Below are 22,768 nucleotides of genomic sequence, written 5' to 3' on the forward strand. Positions count from 1 at the left end.
GCGCGGGCGGGCGGGCGGGCGGGCGGGCGACATACACACAGTAATTTGCCAATCATTTGACCAACTGCTGATTTTTAAGCTAAATGAAGAGGCATTTGTAACATTAAAAAAAGCAACCTGAGAAGATTCAACTCAGGGATTCCAACTTAAATTTGAATTGTACTTGCGCTCACTACTAAATCACATTGTTGAATATATTAGTTTTGCTGCAATGCAGCTATGTACATGTGTTGTGTTCTTGGTAGATGTTAGGCAGATTTCTCAGTGAATGTCAACTATTTATAAGGGCTCTTTTGTGGGACACATTTATTGTATGCAAGATGTCATGATGATGTAGCGGAGGCGGTTATTGGACTCCACAATTTGATCAGTAAATTATGATTCAAACAAAATCTGTCAGTTTTGTCTGTCTGAATTGAGGTTAAACCAAATAACACAAGTGATGTAAAACTTCATTTTAAATAACCAATTTACTTAGTTTTGTAGCGTTATACCGCTGTTAAGATGTTGTGAGTCATTAGCATTCTTCTAGCACATCATCTTCTACTAAGGCGTCCCTTCAATCACAAGGCCACTTCTGGCAAGACCACACTCGTCGTCCTGATAGTGAATATTGTCATGTGGCTATTGTAAGTGCTTGATCATTTGTGATCACCAATTACCTCTAAGTCTCTTCGGGCTTTTTGCACTAAAGTAGCACAACCTTATCTGCTCGTCTCTACATGCTGAAATTTGAAAGCCTTTTTCTCCTGCAGGATGAATATACCATGGTGCACCAGCACGCTATATTGTTCCTCTTCCCAGTCCAGGTTGTGCATGATTGTAAGGTTCATGCAAGTGCCACAGAAGCTGTTAGGATGCTTCTTGCAGCCAAGTGCAAGCTGTTTACAAGTGAATGTGTGATGTGTTGCTGCTAATCATCTTTGATGGGATGCTGGGGTTTAATCCCAACAAAGACCTTACAAAGCTACAATGTAAACATACAGTATGTCAATTTGTGTCTTTTTTTTTTTTTTTTAAGATGTGTGTGTTTGAAGAGAATCACATCTAGTTGTCTTATTGCTGTTGTATTATTATGTTTGGTCATTGTGTTGAAGAATTATGAGTCTTTTTCTAATAAATGAAACTAGCACAGATGTTTTTATTGCAGTCATTTACTTGTGTTGCGATTCTAAGCAATGGAAAGGTGATATTTAAATGAAAGAATGGGGAAGTGAGTACAGTACAGTACAGCTGAGGGCGGGAGAAGCACATTTGTTGTGTTCTTTGTGGTGGGACTCTTTCTGCATCAGCCTCATGTGAGTTGAACCATTTGACTTAATAAGTTTCTTATTCCCACTTCATGGATAAATGCACATTGCTTTCTTTTTATTGAACTCCATTAGGTCGCTGGTTTATGAAAAGATGATCTCCATCTACCGCAGCCTATGTGACCGTTATGTTTCAAACAAAAATGTATGTCTTTATCAGTTACATAGCTTTGTACAGTGTGAGACTTTTCCCTGAATTTGATTTATATCACATCAGGGGTCAAGGGACTTTGTGACTTTAGTTGTGGTACTGGCCTGTCTGACAATCCTGGGGATTCTGCTTGCAATTGTTGTGCTTGAGAGACCCCGGACCCCCCAAAGTCACGTCATTCTTCCTCTGGATGCGGATGGTGATAATCTTTCTGTGGATCAATGCAGGTAACAAACTCAATGATAGCGGTTTTGTTTAGTTTACATTCTTGCAGTAACAATTTTATTGTACATATAAATGCAGATAGAAAATATTATGAAATGTGTTAGAAACGTTCAATGGTGGAATGAATGGAATAAACTGGAAATTTGCAGTATTGCCGATTACTGTAGTCTCTCAGACGGGGGTTTTCAAAGTGTGGCACAGTGCCTCCACATAGCTACCCCTCTGAGAATATACGGCTCTCTGGCCTTCCCTACTCACTGAAAAACAGATTTTCTGTGTCATATTTGTTGGGTGATAGGCTCCAGCTTAATGAGGTCTAACAAAAGAATGGATCGATATTGTTGAGTTTTTTACTCACCCCCAGACTGTCTTTACTCTCACCATAGGGACTAAAAATTTGAAATGCTTGATATTGTCTTCCTTATCAATATCCATTATTGTCCAGCACTTTATTATTGATACTGATATTGGCAGCAGCTCTTCCCTCAAAGTAACAGTAAAACAAACTATTCTTTTTTTTCTGAATACATTTCTCAAACACTGTGCAAAGACAAATACTACTCCAGTGCAAGTTATAGAAAAACAACACTGCATGTGACTTGAAGTGATTCTTCCTGAGGTGTAATTTTGAAGTATTAAAGGAAGACTTTTACTCCCCCCTTGCACAACCAACGCTTTAGGTCATGTCCCCGCATGATAGGTTGGACTTTAATTTTGTTTTTTCTGAGTTTTCGCATTGTTTTATGCTCTTAGTTTTTGGGGGGGGGGGTTTTGTTCCTGTTTGGCGTGATGTGCAGCTGCTTTGCAGTCCCTGGAAAGCACATGCAGTGGAACTATTTAGGTGGACCCCCATTACGTGCAGTGAGCAAAACGCTTTACAGTCATTGCAAATTGCATATTTGCAATCTGAAGGCCAAACTTATTGAGATTGTTGCTCTGTGGAGCACGGTGCAGTTTTATGAGGTCTCACTTGCGCACCAAAATCATTATCGGTACAAAATCCAATATCGATATGATCTGATATTTTTCATTTTTATGCCAATATTGGCCGGCCGATGTTATTGGACATCCCTACTACCAATCTCTTCATTTAGCCTTTAATCATAACAGAAGTTAGATTTTAGAAGTTAGAAGTTATTTTCCTCAAGCTGCCGTGTTTGGAGTCTTGTGAGACCTGCCCCCACACTTTGAATCCCCAAGTTTTCAGCCCTATCATAATCAAGTCAAAGTACAGTATTTTAGTATTCAGGAGTTTGCTGGTATGAAAGTACATTAAAGTACTTTTAATACTAATGCAATGGGGACTTGTATGTACTGGTATATACAGTAGTGTGAAAAAGTGTTTGCCCCCAAGATCGTCAAAGAAATGTAAATGTTAGACAACACAACTGAACACAAAATGCAGTTTTAAATGAAAGTGTTTATTATAAAGAGAGAGAAAAAAATCCAAACCTACATGGCCCTGTGTGAAAAAGTGATTGCCCCTAAACCTAATAACTGGTTGGCCCACACTCAGCAGCAACAACTGCAAAGTTTTTCCGATAACTTGCAATGAGTCTCTTAAAGTGCTGTGGAAAAATTTTGGCCCACTCCTTTTTGCAGAATTGTTGTAATTCAGCCACATTGGAGAGTTTTCGAGCATGAAGTGCCTTTTTAAGATCATGCCACAGCATATCAGTAGGATTCAGGTCAGGACTTTGACTAGGCCACTCAAATGACTTCATTTTGATTTTCTTCAGCCATTCAGAGGTGGACTTGCTCGTGTGTTTTGGATCATTGTCCTGCTGCAGAACCCAAGTTGGTTTCAGTTTGAGGTCACGAACAGATGGTCAGACATTGTCCTTCAGGGTTTTTGGTAGACAGCGGAATTCATGGTTCCGTTTATAACAGCAATTCTTCCAGGTCCTGAAGCAGCAAAACAACCCCAGACCATCACACTACCACCACCATATTTTACTGTTGGTATGATGTTCTTTTTCTGAAATGCAGCGTTACTTTTATGCCAAATGTAAAGGGACACACACACCTTCCAAAAAGTTTAACTTTTGTCTCATCAGACCACAGAGGATATTGCCAAAGGTGTTTGGTATCATCAAGATGTTTTCTGGCAATATACTGTGTATATATATATATATATAATTATGGTTATAGTTATAATATGCTTATGGTAATGTAATATTCACCCTTACAGTATGAGTCTTGTGGAGAGTATTCCTCAACACATGCAATATAAAGCCAATGTAACATTCGGGATCCCTTTGGAAAAAGCTTGGAAAGATCTTCTCTCCATGGCAACGGACGAACTGGATGTGGTGTCTTTTTACTGGACATTGATTGGGAAGGACATCAATGTCAACTCTTCGTCTGATATACCTGCAAGTTCCCATCAAACTATGATACTTTGAAGTATACGTTCTTTATGGATATCATATTAATGTGATTGTTTTTGACAATGACAGGGGCAGGAAATCCTGGAGCAACTTCAGTCGCTTCCCTCCAAGAACGTGTCGGTCCGAGTAGTGACCAGCCTTCCTTCAATCAGGGAAAACTCCACTGATTTAAAGATCTTAAAACAGAAAGGTTTGGGCTTGTAAATCGCTTTTTGTTTATCGATGACATCCATTTATTTGTCTGTCCTCTGCAGGAGCGCACGTGCGTAAGGTGAACTTTGGCCGCCTGACAAACGGTGTCCTACACAGCAAGTTCTGGGTAGTGGACAGAAAGCATGTATTTGTAGGCAGTGCCAACATGGACTGGAGGGCTCTGACACAGGTAACTGGACATCATAAAAATATGAAAAGATTTGTCGCTACACATGTGACTGTGTAGGTAAAAGAACTGGGCGTGGTCATCTATAACTGCTCCAGTCTCGCAAGAGACCTCCATAAGATCTTCCTTTCTTACTGGGTGATGGGACAGCCCAACAGCTCCTTGCCTGCCATCTGGCCTGCCACCTTTGACACCCACATCAATAAGGAGCGTCCCCTGCTGGTGAAAGATGGAAACATCACCAGCAGACTCTACCTTGCAGTGAGTTTCTGCCTATTTAAGTTAGCGCACTTCCATACTTACACTTCACACGCATTTTGAGTGCGTAAGTGACTTCACACTGAGAATCACGGCGAAACCGTCAGTACCCGGATGATGCACTCTACACCCCCCCAAATGGTGAGTGTGCAGCAATTGACCCTAACCACCGTCAATCATCGCCATCTTGGCTATGTAGCATAAAAGGAGGGACTAAAAAGCACCAAAAAGTCCTCCAAAACAAAAGAAAGAATGGTGCAAATTAAGGAGTGTCTCAGCTAAGATACAGTATATGCAATACGCAAATATGAGCACTTATATAAATATGGGCGGAGCAACACGTACAATAAAAGTACATTGATTAGTTCCAGATCCAACAACGATCTGTTTGTCACTTCATTCGCCATTGTTTACTACTGCTAGGCAGGAAACTAAATAGCTAGTCAATGAGAGGTGGGTGCAATTTACAATTAATAAGACAAGAATAAAAATAATAAGAAACAATATTGTGGATACCGATACTTTTTAATTGAAAATTGGTCAAGACCATTGAATGACTTTGTGATTGATTTCCTTTAATTTGTTGATCAGGATAACACACCGGATAAAGGTTTTAGGCAAAAAATAAGTATTTGTATCAACGTACTTATATGTGAAGAATTCTTTAATACAGCAATATAAGACGCCACAATATCAACAAAATACTAAACGTATTCCCTTATTCCCTTTTGTTCCATACAACTGTTTGAGAAATAAGTCAAAAGAAAATTACAGTAAAACTGGCTCCTATTGAAATCCCTCAAAGCCCTCCTGTATTATAAAATGTAACAATATATTATTCATATATACAATATTGAGCAACACAACAAAAAGCACACATGTACTGTATGTGAAAATAAACAGACAGGAAATTATGTAAAAATATTGGTCTCATCATGCTAGTATTGATCCGATACCGATACTACCCTAGTAGTAATGATAGTATCAATATTTGGATTGATCCTCCCACGCCCTACTAAGTAAGCAGTGTCTATAGTGTACATACGTATTACAAGTAACTGAAACACAGCTTGACTTTGACTTGACCTTTACTGTTAAAGACCTTAATGTAATGTAACAAGTATTTTTTTTTGTATTAAGGGCTCTCCACCATCATTCTGTCCTGCATCACGGACTCAAGACCTGGAGGCTATTATCTCCATCATCTCGGAAGCTGAACATTCTATTGATGTGGCTGTCATGGAGTATTTACCCACAATACACCTGAGGCGGTGAATAGTTATAATAAAATAAATTACTTCAAAAATAAAGGGAACACTTAATCAATCACAATGTCAATCACACTTGTGTGAAATCAAACTGTCCAATGCTGTTGTGAAAATGGAATAGACAACAGCTGGGCAGAAAGACACCCCAAATAATAATAATTATAATAATAATAAATTAGATTTCCATTGATAATTTTAGTGGGATTTTGTTGTCAGCACATTAAACTATATAAAGAACAAAGTATTTGATAAGAATATTTCATTCATTCAGACCTAGGATGTGTTATGTTAGTGTTCCCTTTATTTTTTTTTAAGTGTAATTGGCCCAATCAAGCAATGTGCCTTTTTGGTTTATGGCCTCACTGTATTGTTCTTGCAGATACTGGCCCGTTATTGACACCGCCATCAGGACAGCTGCAGTTGAGAGGAAGGTGAGGATCCGGATGCTTATCAGCTGCAGGCAGAGTTCCTTTTCATCAATGCTGCCATTTCTTCAGTCCCTCGCCTCCCTGGACAGCATCCAGGAGAATATCACAATTCAAATTGTAAGGAGATGACGAGATGATCCTGGTTGAAGTCAACATACGCTTTTACAAGTTATTTTGTGTGTGTTTTTGTGTGTTTAGAAGTTGTACATTGTACCTATGGGAAACCAGACAAACATTCCCTTTAGTCGAGTCAACCACAGTAAATACATGGTGACTGAAAAAGTGGCCTACATTGGTGAGTATTGAGTAATTGCTGACCTTTGCCTTTTACACTTGATGAGATTGATCAATGATTAATGAGATCTTTGCTTTGCAGGTACATCCAACTGGTCAGGGGACTACTTTGTAAGCACAGCTGGAGTGGGTCTGGTGATTTCCCAGCATGCTGCTTCCCCTTCATGGAAGACCAAGAGCGTGCAGAGCCAGCTCAAAGCTGTGTTCAACAGGGACTGGTTCTCTGACTTTGCAGTGCACCTGTCTGACCTGGGCCACCACCCAGAGTGTGTACAGTTATCATGAGAGACTATGAAGTCTTTCCATATTCATGCATTTAACCACAACCATTCTGTTTTTGTCACCTTTACATCCACTATTGTTATGAATTATTTCCATGTGTCCATATATTTTCCTTACTGCTGAAGACCTGAATCAATGAACATTTTCATCAAATTGTTTTAAATTGTCCATGTAATGCAGATGGCAATTATTTAATCGTTGTCCTACAGTATGTCTGTATGTGTTAGGAGATTAAATCAGGATATTTTTATTGAAAGAGCAAATGACTTGGATAGCACAACTTTCTTATAAAAATATATTTGAACTGCTCAGCAATGCCCTACATGATCAGACTCTAAACTGACGACACGTTGTTGCTTATTAACGTCGAAGATGAGTTGGCTGGAATAAAAATAAAAAGAGGAAGTTTAACGTTTTACTTTACTTCTCCACGCCAATAGAGGGCGCTGTAATCAAGACAAGAAGCGGAAGTGCTATCGAGAGGCGGGGCTCCGGGTGAAGTAGTACGTGTGCTTGTAGCTGTTAGCTTGCAGCAAGAGAGTTAACGGCTACCTTTTCTTTAGACACAAACATGGTGCTACTCGAAAACGATTCGGTAAGACCTAAAGTTATTTTCATTGCAAAATGGGTTTTGTCATCATTCATAGTAACTTAGACTTTGGTATTGTCTACTTCAGCTGTTAAAGCCTGACTGAATCAATATGAGTCTCTAGCTTTGCTGCTAGCGTCAGTATTGATGAAGCTGGAATAATAATACCGGAAACGTTTTTTTTTTAAATTGTTAAACCGATACAGTCACAAACGGAATGAATTATAAAACAATTACATTTTAAACAGCAAACCTGATATTTGGTTGAATTGTAAAATGTTGTTGTGTACTTAAATTTAAGATTATGAACAAAATCATGTGTGTGTTACAAACGGTGTTCCTTACAAACCAAGCCTGCATCGTTGAAGTTGACCTCATTTCAGCTTGATCACTATTTAAGGCTAAGCTTTCTAAGAAGCAATCACTACTAATGGCACTTAAGATCGGTTCAATTGTATTTACTCCACCCTAACCTAATCTGACTACAGTTTCTTCATGCAGCACTTGTTGGTAGGTAGAACCTTCGTTGCTGTCTGAACACAATGTGGCAGTTTGTGCCTTGTCATAAACACTTTTGTTAAAGTTGACTTGTGTATCTTCTTGTCTCTTGTAGTTCCTCACAGAGCTCACTCGTTTGTTCCAGAAGTGCAGATCTTCCGGTAGTGTTGTCATCACATTGAAAAAGTGTAAGTAGTCTGTGACCCTGGGCTGTTGTTTCCGTGTTGGTGAGATTATTTAATTCTCTATAAACACAATAGTGTATCCAGCAGTCCAGGACTACGTCCATGGCTATGTGACTGATGTCATTAGTAGCACACTAACGCTTCGCCTTAGTGTCTAATAAGAGTACCTTGCTGGCGTGTAAGTTGTACATGAACATTGCTCTTTACATTACTTACAACGCACATTAAACACAAACTATGGAATGTCTTACCTTAAACTAACCTCTCGGTGGAAGATCAGCACAGTCAAAGGATTGTGTCAAAAAGCACCTCAAGACTCGGCTATCTGATCGGGCATTTGCTCAGCCATTTCTTATTAAGCCAGACAATAAAATGGAATGTCTCCCAGGGAGACAATGAACTGTGGCACAGCTGCGCCAAAATCATAACAGTTGTGCTACATTGTACTTTTGGAGAATTATCAACACTTACAAGTGAGGGGGTACTCATGGTACGACAAAAAGGCTCTGGGGGTACACAAGATGAAACGTTGGGCGACACTGGTCAAGGCTGAGCGCCATGGTTAATCCGTATTTTTCTGTCGTATGTTTGAGGGTTCTGCAATTCTACTTACCCTTTCTCTGGCATGTTCTAACAGTGTCAAAGTCATACTTGACTGTGTGCACGTTCCCCTGTAAAACACTTTGTGACTCTTACAACACACATACATGCTCATGTCCTTTTTACTTTGATTATGAAGCTTTACACTGTAGTTGCATCTGTAATGATGAGTTGTTCCCCAGATGATGGGAGGACCAAGCCAGTGCCCAGAAAAGGCCACTCGGAGTCCTTTGAGCCTGCAGACAATAAATGTCTTCTCAGAGCTTCTGACGGCAAGAAGAAAATTAGCACAGTGGTGAGCTTCTTGTTGGATTTTAACTGGATGTGTTTTTCTGCTTATTGTGTGCTTCCCCTCATGAAATCAACCTTTTTTCCTGCAGGTCAACATCAAAGAAGTCATCAAGTTTCAGATGGTAGGTTTTTTTTTTTTTTTAATTGTTGGCTGCTGTTGTTGATTCTTACGTGGTGATGTTCATGTGAGACCATATATCCTCATCATACAGTGTATATATCAAATAGTTACCAAATCAATGTTTATGTTATTTATGTGCACAGTGCATATTTATAAACATTTTTGTCAATATGCCAGAATTAGCCAAAAGGCTATTACTGGGTTTCGCGTAACGTCACGTCCGGGGTGTTGGGGGTCAAAGAAGCGTATTGGTAACTAGAAGTCTCATAAAATCAGAGGAAAAAAAGGCCACATGCATGGGCTGTTCTCGCATGTGGAAGTCGTTCAAATATGTGTTTTGTAAAACGTTATTACTATGAGTCTATTATAATGGGAGTAAAGTTCAGGACACAACCAAAAAAGTTTCTTATGAAGTTACGAAGCCACGAACAAGCAAAATTTATACTAAAATCAAAGTTAAAACATTGTCGGAACTTAAATTGCAGAAGAATCGCCTCATAACAAAACTACAGTATATATTCATCCTTTCCTTATACTGCATCATCTAAATGCTCCAACTGTATAAGTGGCAAATGACTGAGTAAACATCATAAATATACTGCCAAGGTTACTGCTCTGCTACAAGACGACAACATGGAAAAGTAATTTGCCTGGAAGCCTGGGGGATTGGGTGTGGAGCTCACACTTTGACAAGTGCAGCGAAACGATGAAGTACACATACAAAAATGTATTCATGCAGACTGATTTTGTGTAAAGAACACAATAGACATGTTAGAAGCATTCATTCTCTCTGACGCGGAAGATGAACTTCTTACTGCTGTTGGATGGTCTTGTTTTCAGCTATTGTTCATGTGTTCATGCATCACAGCACACACACTCATGCACCGTTAATTCGCTTTAATCTGCTGCTGTTCTTTCCATAAACCAAGCCATGACAACTGGTTTGAATAGAAGCGAATCACTTAATGATCACAACATACAAGAAACATAATAGTGTATATGGTGGTACGGTCTTACAGCTGTGCAGCAAGTGCAAACTTGAATACTCACTTTTTTGCCATAAAAAAGTCTTCGGGCACCCTCTGCAGTTAAGTAAAGGGACTGTCACCCTGGCCCCTGTTGGCCCCACACTAACACAGCTCTACAGCATCTGTGCTTCAGCCCGTTCATGTGTGCAATCACTTTTACACAACACTCAACTACTGTAATTTCCTCGACTTTGCGCACTATTTTCAGCTGTTTATTTCTGCTGTGTAAGGTGGAGGTTATGATTAATAAATCATTGGACCACCTCTTTCTAGGCATATTCCAACCTACTCAGAGCACACATGGATGGACTGAAGAAGAAAGATAAGAAGAGCAAAAGCAAGAAAACCAAAGCCACCCAGTGAGCAGTAGACTCCTAGGCTTATGAACTGATCCTGGTCCAGCTGAGAGGATGGGAGAGGGTTCCAACCCAAACGACCCCCTCGGTCCTTCCCTCAGAATCTGTGTACATCCTTCCAGTGACCACTTCCGTACTTTGCCATGACAACGTCTCTTCATCGACTCTCGTGCCATCCATGAGGATTTGTTGTACCGCACAAAAGGACCACTCATTGGTCGTCATCTCTGGAGCCAAATCCATGCAGTCCAACGGTCTGTCGCCTTCTCTTTTATTTAATGGCTACGCTCCCTATTTATGTTCAAATTATGATCGTCAGAAGAGTCACTTTTTGGTTTTTTAAAAGCTGCGTTTCTTTAGAAGCAAATGTATTGAACTTTAAAAAGAGGTTCCCCTCACCCCCCACACCCCCATGTGTTTCAACTAGTTGTTGACTTTTTTGTACAATTATTCCCCCATTTAATGACCACATGAAGCTGCCACATTGGCCATCTTATTTTGTCAATCAAGCGTTCTGTAGAAAGCTTCAGTTACTCGAAACATGAATCCCATATCTTTATGGAGCTAAATAGCACAACATATGTACACGTTGTAGATTTACTGAAAGGCAAGTTTGAGTTGTGGAAGATGCATGCTAAGTCCAAGGCAGTGTGTTGTGTCAGGGGATTGCAGCAGAATTGAAGTTGACAAATAAAGTGCTGTGTTAAAAAGTCACTCCAGTGCTTCGGTGTATTCACACTATGTACATGAAGACTTGTGTGGTACAGTCCCTCAAAGGGCTGTGTTCCTCTTGTCTGCTCTCTCCCTTGGGGAGCCTGCTGCATGGTTCTGTCGCTCACACTCCTCCTCGTAGCCCTGCTTCATCAAGCCAGTCACGTACTGGAACAAAGTCTGATCACAAAACACACAATTGGTCAGCATTGATGGTATGTTAATCACAAGCTAGTTGGTGCCAATTAGTGTTATAGCAATATATTACTGTATATACACAAATGTACAGATAATGGAACGTCATTTAAAATGCACCCTGTGCAATAATCCAATATAACTAGTATAACACTGGTGAAGAAAAACAAAAAATGCCACGGTTACACTACTGACAAACGGGTCCATTTTAGACGTTTATGACGTCGATGGCAATCTTACAACACAAGAGGGCAGCAAAGATTATCCACATTGTCAGTAAACCTTAATATTACGACCGTATTGTCCTTTTAGATGTTTTTATGTTTTCTAAACTGATTATGGTGTCTTTTATGTTTAGAAAAGTGTACCGTAGTATGAAACAGACTGACATGAAAATGTACTTGAACTTTGCTTAAAAACGAATGACTTGTTGGTTAAAAAAAACTGTTTTTGAAACAATATGCCCCGACCATGACACCCGAATGCGTTTAGCGGCATGGATGCATAGCATAATAATACAAAAAGGTCAATAACATCTATCTGTTAAATTGTTCCCACTCTTATGTCACGATGCTAGCTGGCGAGGAAGTCATCTGATTGAAAAAGCGTACATATTTATGGCTGCATGTTTCACTTTGAGTGGGCGCGTAGGAAAATAGCGGTGCATCATACACAAATCGGGAAAAGAAGGCCACATTCGGTCATTGTGCCCTCAAACTGTTGATGCAAAAGCACTGCTGTTGAATGTAATGTGCACCGTTGCCATTACTTAGAAGGACCTTGAACACACGTTGACATGATGTGACAGCGGCATGTACTTTGTATGGTTCACTGGCATGTACAGTACATGCTAACATGTTCCATGTGGCCTTAAAGAAGGATCCACACTCATCACCTTCCATGCCTCCTCCAGCTCGGTGGTCCACCTGTCCTTCAGGATGGGCTGCACAGCACTGATGAATTCTGCTCCAACGTACTGCAAGCATAAAGATGATAGCAGACCGCCATGTTTATTTGATGTATTCAGGATCTGTTTCCATATACAATTTCTTAACTAATTCAATGATGTTAATAAAACCAGTTTATGAGGGGGTCTTACACTGTAGTATTTAGGGGGGGCATTGTAGTGGTAATGGCTTTTCCCCAGCTCCACTGCCAGAGTCTCCAGTCTTTCCAGCTGGTCTAACCTGGCCACGCTTTTCTCAATAAAAGACATCACCCTTAAAGAAAGGAGAAAAACGTGAGCAGTACGTCATCCCCGTGGCGTCTATCAACTGTGACAAGCAGCTCTCTCTGCGCTGACATTTCACGCTTCAGCAGCTCAAATGCCGACATATCTTTGATTGTGCATTCATTCATTGACTTCACACTTGCACAAGTCTACCAGCGTGTGTGTGTGTGTGTGTGTGTGTGTGTGTGTGTGTGTGTGTGTGTGCGTGCTGCAATGCTATGCAAGGTTAGCTTGTGCACCGTTATCTCCACAGGCAATAATTGGCTGCTTTGCAAAGTCTCAAACACTCTGTCGTCACTGGAGTGGAAAGTTGCAATTATTTGACGACTTAAGGTGCTGCATGCAACATGGCTTCATCTTATGCAATGGAAGTGGCACCATTATGCTACAAATGTCATAAAAGTACCAAAACATTACATTAACTTCATGGAATTTATTGCCCTGCAAATTTACCCGCCTTAATCTTATGTCCCATAAGATGTTATTTATTTGAATGTATTATTTATATACCATTTAATTTATATATACTTTAAAAAATCCATCTTCTCTGCCGCTTATCCTCACGAGGGTCGCTGGTATGCTGGAGCCTATCCCAGTTGACTTCGGGTGAGAGGCGGGGTACACCCTGGACTGGTCGCCAGCCAATGGCAGGGCACATATAGACAATCAACCATTCACACTCACATTCATACCTATGGACTATTTAGTTTTTTGGAATTTCTGAAAAATACCCCCAAAAGTAATTATTACCACTGCAATAAGTGAATGAAGTAGGATTCAATATTAATAAACCCGGCGACCAGTCCAGTGTGTTCCTGCCTCTCACCCATAGTCAGCTGGGATAGGCTCCAGCATACTCCGCGACCTGAGTGAGGACCAAATAATGAAGTACCATCCATGAGAAGCTACTACTGTGTATCTAGCATGACTTCAGCACTACAAACGTGTCCTTCACATAACGTTTATTAACTATTAACTGTTATCACACATTATGTACCACTCAAATAAGCACCATAGTGGCCGTCTGATTGGACAAAAAAAACAAAACACTGACTTTATACATTTGGAATGTTGAACCTGCACCAACTTATAGTACAACGCATGTACAGTATATCTTATATGTATATACCAGGTTGACCTGAATAGAAGACGTATTTTATTTTATTTATAGAAAGTATTTCTCCCCCTAGAAAAACGTTTTAAAAAAGACAAGTCATCTTATATTTGGGGTGGAGAGATTTACATGTGCACACCAACAGGTGCTGCCAAAAAAAGGTATCTCAAATCAGAGCTTTTCTTCCTGTCACTCACACCAGTGGCCTGGAGACACAGTGAAAAGGTGTCATAAAGGTTGAGCAAGTTAGCAAACAACGTAGGAGGAGTTCTGATGGTTTTTTTTGTTTTTTTTTAAGATAATGGCGCTGAATAAAGTAGAGCAGCTAAGAAACATGCTGTCATTTTTTATTGCAACTTACCAGTTTTTATTCCACTGATATTGAAAACATAATTTATAGTAAATTATTCATTTTGTACTGAATTGTGAAAACTGTTTTTGCATGCATCTTCTTGAAGATATGGTCCAACATTTGGGAAGCATGACGGTCACCCACCCTGTGCCAGCAGCATTGGAGGTGCTGCGTGTCCCTTAGCATGCTCTCAGCAGGAGTGTTATTTGACTGATGTCATCCAGCATAACAGCGAGAGTGACTGCTTGGATTCATGTGTGACGTTATAGCGACGGTGTTTGCCAACGTGAGCCAAAGGTCATCATGCAGGCGTACAGGTGAGGTGCTCATGTGACTGACTGACCGTAGTCCGTGTGCTCTGAGTTCGTGGCTGGTCCGCAGCCTCTCCAGGTCTTTGACGTCACGGAACAGGAAGAAGACATCCTTGCATTCGGGGTGTGTCTCAAAGAGCCTGTAACCATGACAACAGCATCAAGCAGACAAGGGTGAAGCAGTTTGTCATATCAGCTCCCCCCAGAGGGATGCATCACCCCCTGCCCTCCCCAGCACCCATCCACCCACGTCACGTCTACTCATCCTACATGTACACGTCAGCTGGTCGGGACCTTTGGATCATCATCTTCTCCTCATTGGCTTCTTCTTTTGAGCTCAATCAGTCATCTTTTGAAATGTGCTGCCATCCAATCAGAGAACATTCTGGTTTCCAGCTGAGCTCCACGCCGTTAGTCATGCATCCGCAATGCATCACTGGCGAGGGTAGGATGTGTGGCGCTCACATCCACAATGCCAGACCAGACCAGACCAGACCAGACCTGTCCTCCTTTACGCTTAGAACCACAGGAGAAGACGAAGAGAAAGACGCAACTAATTCTAAGGTGAACTTCAAGCCCTTGTTTCAGATACACTCACTGGCCACAATATTAGGTACACCTGCACAAGATCCTCGTGTGAGCGTTTCCTCTCGAAGAAATCTATTGTTTGTTTGTTTTTAAATACATTTTACTTTTTTTATTTTATTTGATTAATAGAGAACAAACATAAAAAACAAAAACAGCTCAGCTTCACCCTAGTCCAGCTCCACAACACCCGAAAACAAATACACACGACAACAATAATAATAATGTTAATAACAATCACAACAACAAAAAAAGCAAATAATAATGATATTATGATAACAATAACTCATAAAATTTTAAAATCCACTTACATAAGGAAGAAGACTTACATGAGGTCTATTTTATAGTTCAAATAAATTCATACATTGGATCCCATATTTGTAAATATCGTCATATATTGTCATATTTGTCATTTTTACAATATGTGCGTATGTCATTTAGACCACTTTTTCCTGCTTGTGAAATCTGTCAGTTATCTGTCAGCTTAAAGGGATGCTTCACCATTTTTGACATGAAGCTGTATGACAGCAGTGTGCATCAACAGTGACTTACCCCCCACTTGGTCCCCTGAGCCCACTTCTGGTCGAATTTCGGTGATCAGTTAGTTTCTGGGGCCTCTTAAGTAAAGAGTTTGGCTTCTCAGAACAATATGCGTTCAAAAGAGTAACACATCTGCATCACAAAAATGCCTCCTCGAAAAAAAAAATCTGACCTCACAAATCGCTCGGCGTTACTTTCTCTCCGTTCGTATCAATGCGCGCTGTCGCCTGTGGATTGTTGTTTGTGTGATGAAGACGGCTGCGACGCGACATCGTTTACGTACACACACAGTGGATGAAGATGCGAGCGTCGCAGCCATCTTCATCACACTCTGCATATCACATTTCTGATTAGCAAGAATAATGATGTCTCACACACACAAACACAGGCTTCGAAAAAAATGTTTATATTATCAGCAACATGCTGATGGTCCAACTCAGTGCACTCGCTGAGTACACTCAGACGGTAGGCAGGGTTTCTTCGCCTCTACTTGATCAGAAAATGTGCAAATTCAGCGATTTTTACTCAAGAAAATGTTGAAAACGATTGGAATCATGCAGAAAATGCATTTATAATACAGTTCAGTGGACAAATATGATTTATCTTATGCTGTCATTAGTTTATTTTTCAACATGATCGCCTCCGCTGACCGCACGCGACTGCTATCACTGCTTTCTATTTAGAACAAAAGCCACATTTAAGTGTTGTTCACTACTCATCTCCCTGCACACACACACACACACACATCAGACAATAAGAGAAATTGGTTGCATGTTTTTTCTCTTTCTTTCCTCATCCCGCGGTCTCCAACCTTTCATCACAGCGCTAACATGCAGAGAGCTGCTTATTTATTTAGCCTCTATATTGTGCTCCTCTTTTGGAAGCGGACACGATATCATCCTATTCACACAACAGACCACCGTCAGCACTTAAGAGTTATCGTGTTTACTTCCATATGCGAATGGAAAAGAACACAGGAGTCAGTAAAAAGGTGGCTCAGCGGTTTTGCTGTAAAAAAATAAAATAAAATAAAAAAGATCCCGTTCATACAATCACGTGGTCCTGCTGTGGCCCTCCCATACATTTCCAGACTAACACGCTAAGGTCAATCTTCTCAACTGTTAAAGTCACACTGGGGACACATGGCATTAATTGGGCCCCAAGTCATGTGACCTACAGCCTCTGTGCCCTACTGAGGCAGCTGAGGACCGCGCATCCAACACGTGCCTATATGCCAAACGGACGCAGCGCTGTCGTAGGTCCACTAGCAACATCCAGTGACAGACATCACATCACATTCACATTCATTTAACAATATAATAAGAACAGTTTATAATCATTATAACGACTGTGGTCCAGTTTGATGAGGAATTTTTCAAACATTCAACATTGGACACAAGTTAGAAATACTGTATCTATCTACCTTCCTACAGTATATACTGTACCTACCTGTGTGTATGTATATCAGTGATATATATTTCTTGAAAGAAAGATAAATGACAGGACAGGGTATGTATTTGTACGGATTAAACGCTCCAGAAGAAGTTAACATTTAAAACAAGCTAAAAGATAGCACACGTATGAAAATCTATTTACCTAATACTGTTTTTTTAATAGTAGCGGAACATTTGAATCACACTTTAATGGCGTTATTATGAGCAATGAGGGGTTTGCGTTTAAAGACGCCACGTCATCTAAGTTCAATTCACATGGTTTGAGTGTATTTTTTGGTATTTCCGAGCATACTTAAATGCAGCAAATTGTACTTCCGCATTAAGAGTTATAAACTGAGTGATAAGAATATCCACTTATTGTTTTTCTTTTCTCATTTAGACCACACATACATGCATAATAAAAACATTGTGATGGTCGGAGTGTCTGTGAATGCATCTCGCGGTAGTCTCGTGACAATGAGGAAGTGTCGTTCGGGACGCGGGGACGAGAGACGTGTTTGTGAGTTAGAGATAAAGTACATGTACGGTGTTGGAATAGATCTGCTGTTTATGTGTTCCGGTCAGAATCAAGTTATAAAAGAGCGTCAGACGCTGTGTGAGTCTGGGGGACGCTAGACTAGTACGTCGTAGGTCCGTCCTAAAATGTATCTGAAATATCGCTAACTTGGTAGGCAAAAAATATTTGTTTACTTAGTAGTTTTTTTATTTGCGATCATTAAACAATAAAATGATTAAAGTTGTGTAAAAAAAAATAATACTTCATAAACTTGCTATATAAAAGTGATTTATTGTAAATGCACCTGTGGCAACAGTAGTAAATTGTGCAGGAAGATGATTTATTTTACATTACTTCAAGAACACCTGGTCTGAGACTACTTGTTTTGCAGTACACAGGAGCCCCGCCCCCCTCCCCAAAGTACTAGTAACTTTTAGTCTGAGTACATTTGAAATCAGTTACCTTTCCTTAGATTGGTACAGACCTGTACTTTTACGCGACTACAACATTCCAGTGCTCTTTCCACCTTTGAATAATGAATAATAATGCACACACTGTATTGCGATATGAATATAATCGGAAACCAAGTTTCTTGACATATTGGGTCAGTGATGTGCGGGTGTACCTAATGAAGTGGACAGGGAGGCTATAGTGCTCATTTAAATGGCCACACACACATTAATCAATAGGATACTGTTGCCATTAATAGTATATAGAGCAGCAGCGCTGTGCATTATTATGTCATGTTGTTAGATGTGATATGAAATGATATGATAATGCCACAAGCTTTGAGTTAGGTCAGCACACAATACAATGAGAATTAAATTGAATTGCTGCCGATATTGATACGTTTTGTACCACTTGTTTTGGCTCTACTCACACATGTACACATGGCAACATAAATAATGCATAATAAATGCATTATTGCATAAAGCCCTGCATCCCCCCTTTAGTCTTTCAAAAAGCCTTACCTGACAAACACTATGATGCCCACTTTGGCTATGTCGTCTCTGATAACTTTCCACGACTCCTTGATCATGTCAATGTCATCTTGGCTGAGATGTGCTCCATCCGGATGAGCGCTCTTCTCACCCAAGTCCGCACTTTCAGCCAAACCGGATATTGCACAGCCCATTCTTCATAAACAAAATAAGTTTTTTATAATTTCAAGGGGTTTTAATGTTTATAAAGTTAATTGTTGGGAGAGCGGTGTGTGTGGTACCGCGGGCTTTCCTCTGGTGGCGGAGTGCCCCACTCTGTTTGCCTTTGTGTTCGACTCATTACCACTGACACAGTGGACGTACAATTTCCGGTATTTTCTTTTCCAAATACAACATTGTGAGCGCGCGTTTCTAGGAGGGAGGAATGAAAATGCACTTTTAATCTGAAGGTTAGTTCCGGCTAACATCCGGTGTTGCCTTAACGGCAGCTAGCCAACTCGTGACTACAGGTGCAACTAAATTCTTAATAAACGCAATAATGAAACATGGAGACGTGCTCAAATGTAATACACTGCTTAAAACAAAGGTAAACATTTCACATAAAATCAATCTGCATATTAAAAATATATAACAAGCCGATACCACATTGAAATTTCAGGCAAAGATATGTTTTAATATAGTTCACTTTCCGTTTTCTTGTCAGTGAATCAGTAAAAAGGTGCTAAATTTGCTGATCACGGTTTATTCATGAATGCAGTCAAATGAAGACAATGTCTGTGGACTACATGTCACGTGTATAATTTGTGCATCAGTCCATGACAACAATGACCAGCGGCCACGTGCCATTTCTGTTTTTTATTGCAAATATGGCAAATTCAAGTAGGTTTTATGAAATGAAAAACAAACGGGTCCATATCTATTTACACACCAATCTTTGCCAAAAATACAGCTTCATAAATATTACGCTATTCAATAAAAATATACAACATTTGAGAAAGAAGTAAAGCTCCAGTGATGCACGACAACAGCTACAATTAGTGCGAAATGCCATGATTGCTGTTACATGACAGCCACAATGGAAGCTCTTTGGTGTGCAGTCAGCTTAGTTGAGGTATTTTTTTTTTCTCTGAAACGCCATGTTCTTTGCTTTAATAGTAATAAAGTACACATCACCGACAGTGAGAACTAAACAAATGCAGGAATAATGATATTAATAGAGGGACCACTTACACATTTACGTCAAATGATTTAGAAAAGTCCCAAATGTACAAATATTGCAACACACCTTTTTAAAGACATTGCATTGACACAAGAACATCCCTTACAAATCATCACTGGGAGTCCAAACCTGACTGTACACACAACACGTTGTAAAAGGTTTCCGTGTTTCTCAAGATAAACATGAACACGTTCACGAGCTTGTGCTCAAGCTCTGGAACCTCTCCAGTAAACTCTTCACAAGATTACGTTCTGACATCTTTGCTGAACTCGGACCAGCCGACTTGGCGGGACAGTCACGGCTGTCCTGGAGGAGTTCCTCTGCCTCTGTGAGGACGCTGCCCTCCTGTGCAGTCAGGGACATTTGACCAGTTGAACAGCAGGTCGGCACATGTTCCTGCAGGTTCTGCACTTCGTTAAGTGGATAAGATCCAAGCATGTGGTCCAAAGAGCTCCACCTGCACAGCATCTTGGACCGTGGCCGAGGCCACTCTTGTTCGCCTCTCTCCTCGTACCAGGTCTCAGATTGTGCTGCAGGACAGTGTGTCACTTCATCAGGGTCCGTGTGAGAGCAGCCATTGCATTTGTCTGTAGAACATTCCAGCGACCTCTTTGAGGCGTGGGCCGTGTCTGTGTCCAGTCTGCAGGGGTTGTACTTAGACCGTAGCTCTTGTACGTCAGGCCAGTGGAAGTTCTCCGACTGTGGGCTTTGCGAGCCAGTGGCTGCGCTGTGGGAGCTGGCTCCGGAACTTGGGGTCTGGGCTGGGCTTGGTGAATTCACCTCATGGATGACCATCTGTTCACAAATGTTCAAGGGCAGCCTGAGGTTGGGTTTACCTGCATACAGCACAAAACAATACATTGGAAACATCTGGCTTCTTCATTTTCTTATTCTGTTCATGGAGTCTATTCCACTGAACAGTAGCGCTCTGCAATCAGTGTGGTGCAGATGGCTTTCCTATCACAAAATAGTATCATGGCAAATACAAAAACCCAGGCACCACTGAACGCATCAGTTATGCCTAAACATGCTATGTGACAGTTGTATGTGGAAAAGGGTCAGAACAACAATTTCTTCAAGACAAGGACTAAGGGGAACCAAGAAAACAGGCTGCTGCAGCAAAGAGACTATAGAGATTAATACCATAATACTTCCTGTCATGTCTACCCATCCAGCTTTGATGATAAAGAAAACCAGACGTGGTTTCCCAATATGGTTGGCATTCTGATCAGGCACCAGTACTTGTGCTAGTAGCACAAAAAAATCGAGTGGAACCATTCAGAGGGGCATTAAGACGAAATGCAGACTACATCCTACTGATCACTTGTTCATTTCAGGGCAGCTGAGAGTGCATTCAGTGAGTTATGTGAACCGCTACTCTCCCAGTTTACCTTTTTTCTTGACCTTCTCCTCGGGGACAGCAGGCATGTTCCTGAAGCCTTGTGGACCTGAGGCTTCTCGGTTCCTCTGCCAGACCATGGGTCGGTTGCTTTTGATGCGTTGGCTGTACTGACGCGCCAGCTGGAACACCTTATTCTTCATCTTGCCCATGTCCTGTAAGATCTGGTCCTCATCCACACTTGCTCTAAAGCTTATGATCCTTGGGAGTTGGACCAGGTTCTTCCCTTGAGTCACTGAGGCCTTATGGGGTTTGCAATCTTGATGAGAGTTTCTGTCGACTTCTGAAATGCTTGAACTATCCAGGACAGGACTTGTTTCACTTTCTTCTAGGATTGGAGGTGGTTGCATGGAGTCTAAACACTCACCATGTGCCTTTTCCTCCTCTTCACTCTGCTGGACTTCCATCGCTGATTCCACATCTTGCCAGACTTTCATCATCTCTGACGAAGGTCGGAAGTCTTCATCTGTGGTAAAAGAGTCTGTGACACTTGGAGATCTCATCTTAACTTCCTTTGGTCTTTGGTGAAAGTCCATATTTGGACTCTTCTCCAAGCCCGGAAGGTCAAAGACAGACCAGGAAGTAGGCCGGTGACGAGAGAGGACTTTCCTGTGGAGTGGGACAACATGCTGGTCTGGAATATTGTTTAGCTGTCGACTCAGGTGTCTAACCAAACCTACTGGGATGTAGGAGAGACTTTCCCTGCGCTTGATGCTAAAGTTGGCATCTTGGTTCTCGGCGTGTTCGTAGTATCTCCTGATCTTGTGGATCAGGATGCGATCCTGTTTAGAGAGAGTGGACCTGCGCTCTACATCCAATTCATGCACAGGTGTATCGGCCTCAGAGGTCACCTGTGGCTCTGGAGATGACGCTTGGGGGGTTTCTTCAGAGTTTGTGCAGGTTGAAGGGCTTATGAAGACACTATTGGGGGTCAAAGGTGAGGCACAAGCTAGGGGGTCCAAATCGTCTGTAATCAGGCTGCTCCGCCTGGACAGGCCACTGATGAAGCGCTCTGCGATGACACTCGCCTGATCCAACACGGAGCATGGTAGGATGCTCTTACTCCCCGCCAGCACCTCCTCCTCTTCCTCCTCAGAGAGCTCACTGCTGATGAGCACACTCGTCTCCTCCAATTGAAGACCCGATGAGTCGCTACCTCCCTCCTCTTCCTCACCGGTTTCTCCAGAGGTCTCCACAGGCTCAGGAGTAACATCCTCTTGGGTTTGGGAAGAGAGAGGTGAGCAAGGGTGTTGGGGCTTCCGAGCCAGCAGCTGAGGGTTTCTCTCTATTTCAGGGAGACAGTTTAGAGAGTGCAGCTCATCCAAATGGACCTGAAATATGACAAGTGTGTTTGCACATATTTAGACACGATGAGCCAGAGAAACATTCTAACGAACACACTCTGCACTCGCTATTATCTTAATGGACCATTTCAAAGTCAAATGAGCAGTTTAATTGAAAGCATCCACAGTGTACTGTATGATTCAATTTGATCTTCAGAGAGGCACTTAAGTTTAATTGGAGTGGCCCCTTCTAAAGTCCAACCCAAACACTCCACTACTGATAC

At 41.2% G+C, this 22,768-nt stretch overlaps 3 protein-coding genes across 7 annotated transcripts in view; 1 reads left to right on the forward strand and 2 right to left on the reverse strand.

The window, feature by feature from the left end:
- The first annotated feature begins 5 nt into the window (after positions 1-5).
- LOC129192302 (5'-3' exonuclease PLD4-like) lies at positions 6-12,681 on the forward strand. Of its 2 annotated transcripts, XM_054796181.1 has the most exons (16): positions 6-1,298; positions 1,386-1,455; positions 1,528-1,688; positions 3,878-4,061; positions 4,146-4,266; positions 4,331-4,458; positions 4,516-4,716; positions 5,854-5,984; positions 6,361-6,526; positions 6,608-6,704; positions 6,786-6,969; positions 8,063-8,084; positions 8,188-8,260; positions 9,040-9,152; positions 9,238-9,270; positions 10,571-12,681. In XM_054796181.1, exons 1-16 carry the CDS (start codon positions 1,198-1,200, stop codon positions 10,658-10,660), a joined length of 1,875 nt encoding a protein of 624 aa, XP_054652156.1. In that variant the 5' UTR covers positions 6-1,197; the 3' UTR covers positions 10,661-12,681. The 2 variants fall into 2 exon arrangements, 1 of the variants encoding a protein (XP_054652156.1); XR_008573404.1 differs by lacking the exons at positions 9,238-9,270; positions 10,571-12,681 and having other exon boundaries at positions 6,786-7,580; positions 9,040-9,093.
- Positions 11,072-18,992, reverse strand: xgb (x globin). The gene is made up of 5 exons (XM_054796183.1): positions 18,614-18,992; positions 14,600-14,707; positions 12,659-12,779; positions 12,455-12,535; positions 11,072-11,544 (listed from the first exon to the last, which is right to left on the reverse strand). Exons 1-5 carry the CDS (start codon positions 18,775-18,777, stop codon positions 11,425-11,427), a joined length of 594 nt encoding a protein of 197 aa, XP_054652158.1. The 5' UTR covers positions 18,778-18,992; the 3' UTR covers positions 11,072-11,424.
- Positions 18,993-19,133: 141 nt separating this feature from the next.
- LOC129192349 (pleckstrin homology domain-containing family G member 3) overlaps positions 19,134-22,768 on the reverse strand; it is a 42,446-nt gene continuing 38,811 nt past the window's right edge. For all 4 annotated transcript variants that reach the window (XM_054796292.1, XM_054796291.1, XM_054796293.1 and 1 more), the window contains 2 exons: positions 21,194-22,532; positions 19,134-20,638 (listed from right to left, as the gene is read on the reverse strand). In XM_054796292.1, coding sequence (XP_054652267.1) covers positions 19,995-20,638; positions 21,194-22,532 — 1,983 coding nt within the window. In that variant the 3' untranslated portion in view covers positions 19,134-19,994. The remainder of the gene's footprint in view (positions 20,639-21,193; positions 22,533-22,768) is intronic.

Source organism: Dunckerocampus dactyliophorus, chromosome 13 (assembly GCF_027744805.1).
Source record: "Dunckerocampus dactyliophorus isolate RoL2022-P2 chromosome 13, RoL_Ddac_1.1, whole genome shotgun sequence".
NCBI lineage: Eukaryota > Metazoa > Chordata > Actinopteri > Syngnathiformes > Syngnathidae > Dunckerocampus > Dunckerocampus dactyliophorus.

Bases quoted from the DNA above. Each gene is read 5' to 3' on its own strand.
- LOC129192302 (XM_054796181.1), top strand. From the start codon at position 1,198: ATGAAAGAATGGGGAAGTGAGTACAGTACAGTACAGCTGAGGGCGGGA. The intron at 1,299-1,385 runs GTGAGTTGAACC...GAACTCCATTAG, and splicing joins TCTTTCTGCATCAGCCTCAT to GTCGCTGGTTTATGAAAAGA. The intron at 8,261-9,039 runs GTAAGTAGTCTG...GTTGTTCCCCAG, and splicing joins TGTCATCACATTGAAAAAGT to ATGATGGGAGGACCAAGCCA.
- xgb (XM_054796183.1), bottom strand. From the start codon at position 18,777: ATGGGCTGTGCAATATCCGGTTTGGCTGAAAGTGCGGACTTGGGTGAG. The intron at 14,708-18,613 runs GTAAGGCTTTTT...TCATGGTTACAG, and splicing joins GGCATCATAGTGTTTGTCAG to GCTCTTTGAGACACACCCCG. The intron at 12,536-12,658 runs GTAAGACCCCCT...TTATGCTTGCAG, and splicing joins CCCCCCCTAAATACTACAGT to TACGTTGGAGCAGAATTCAT.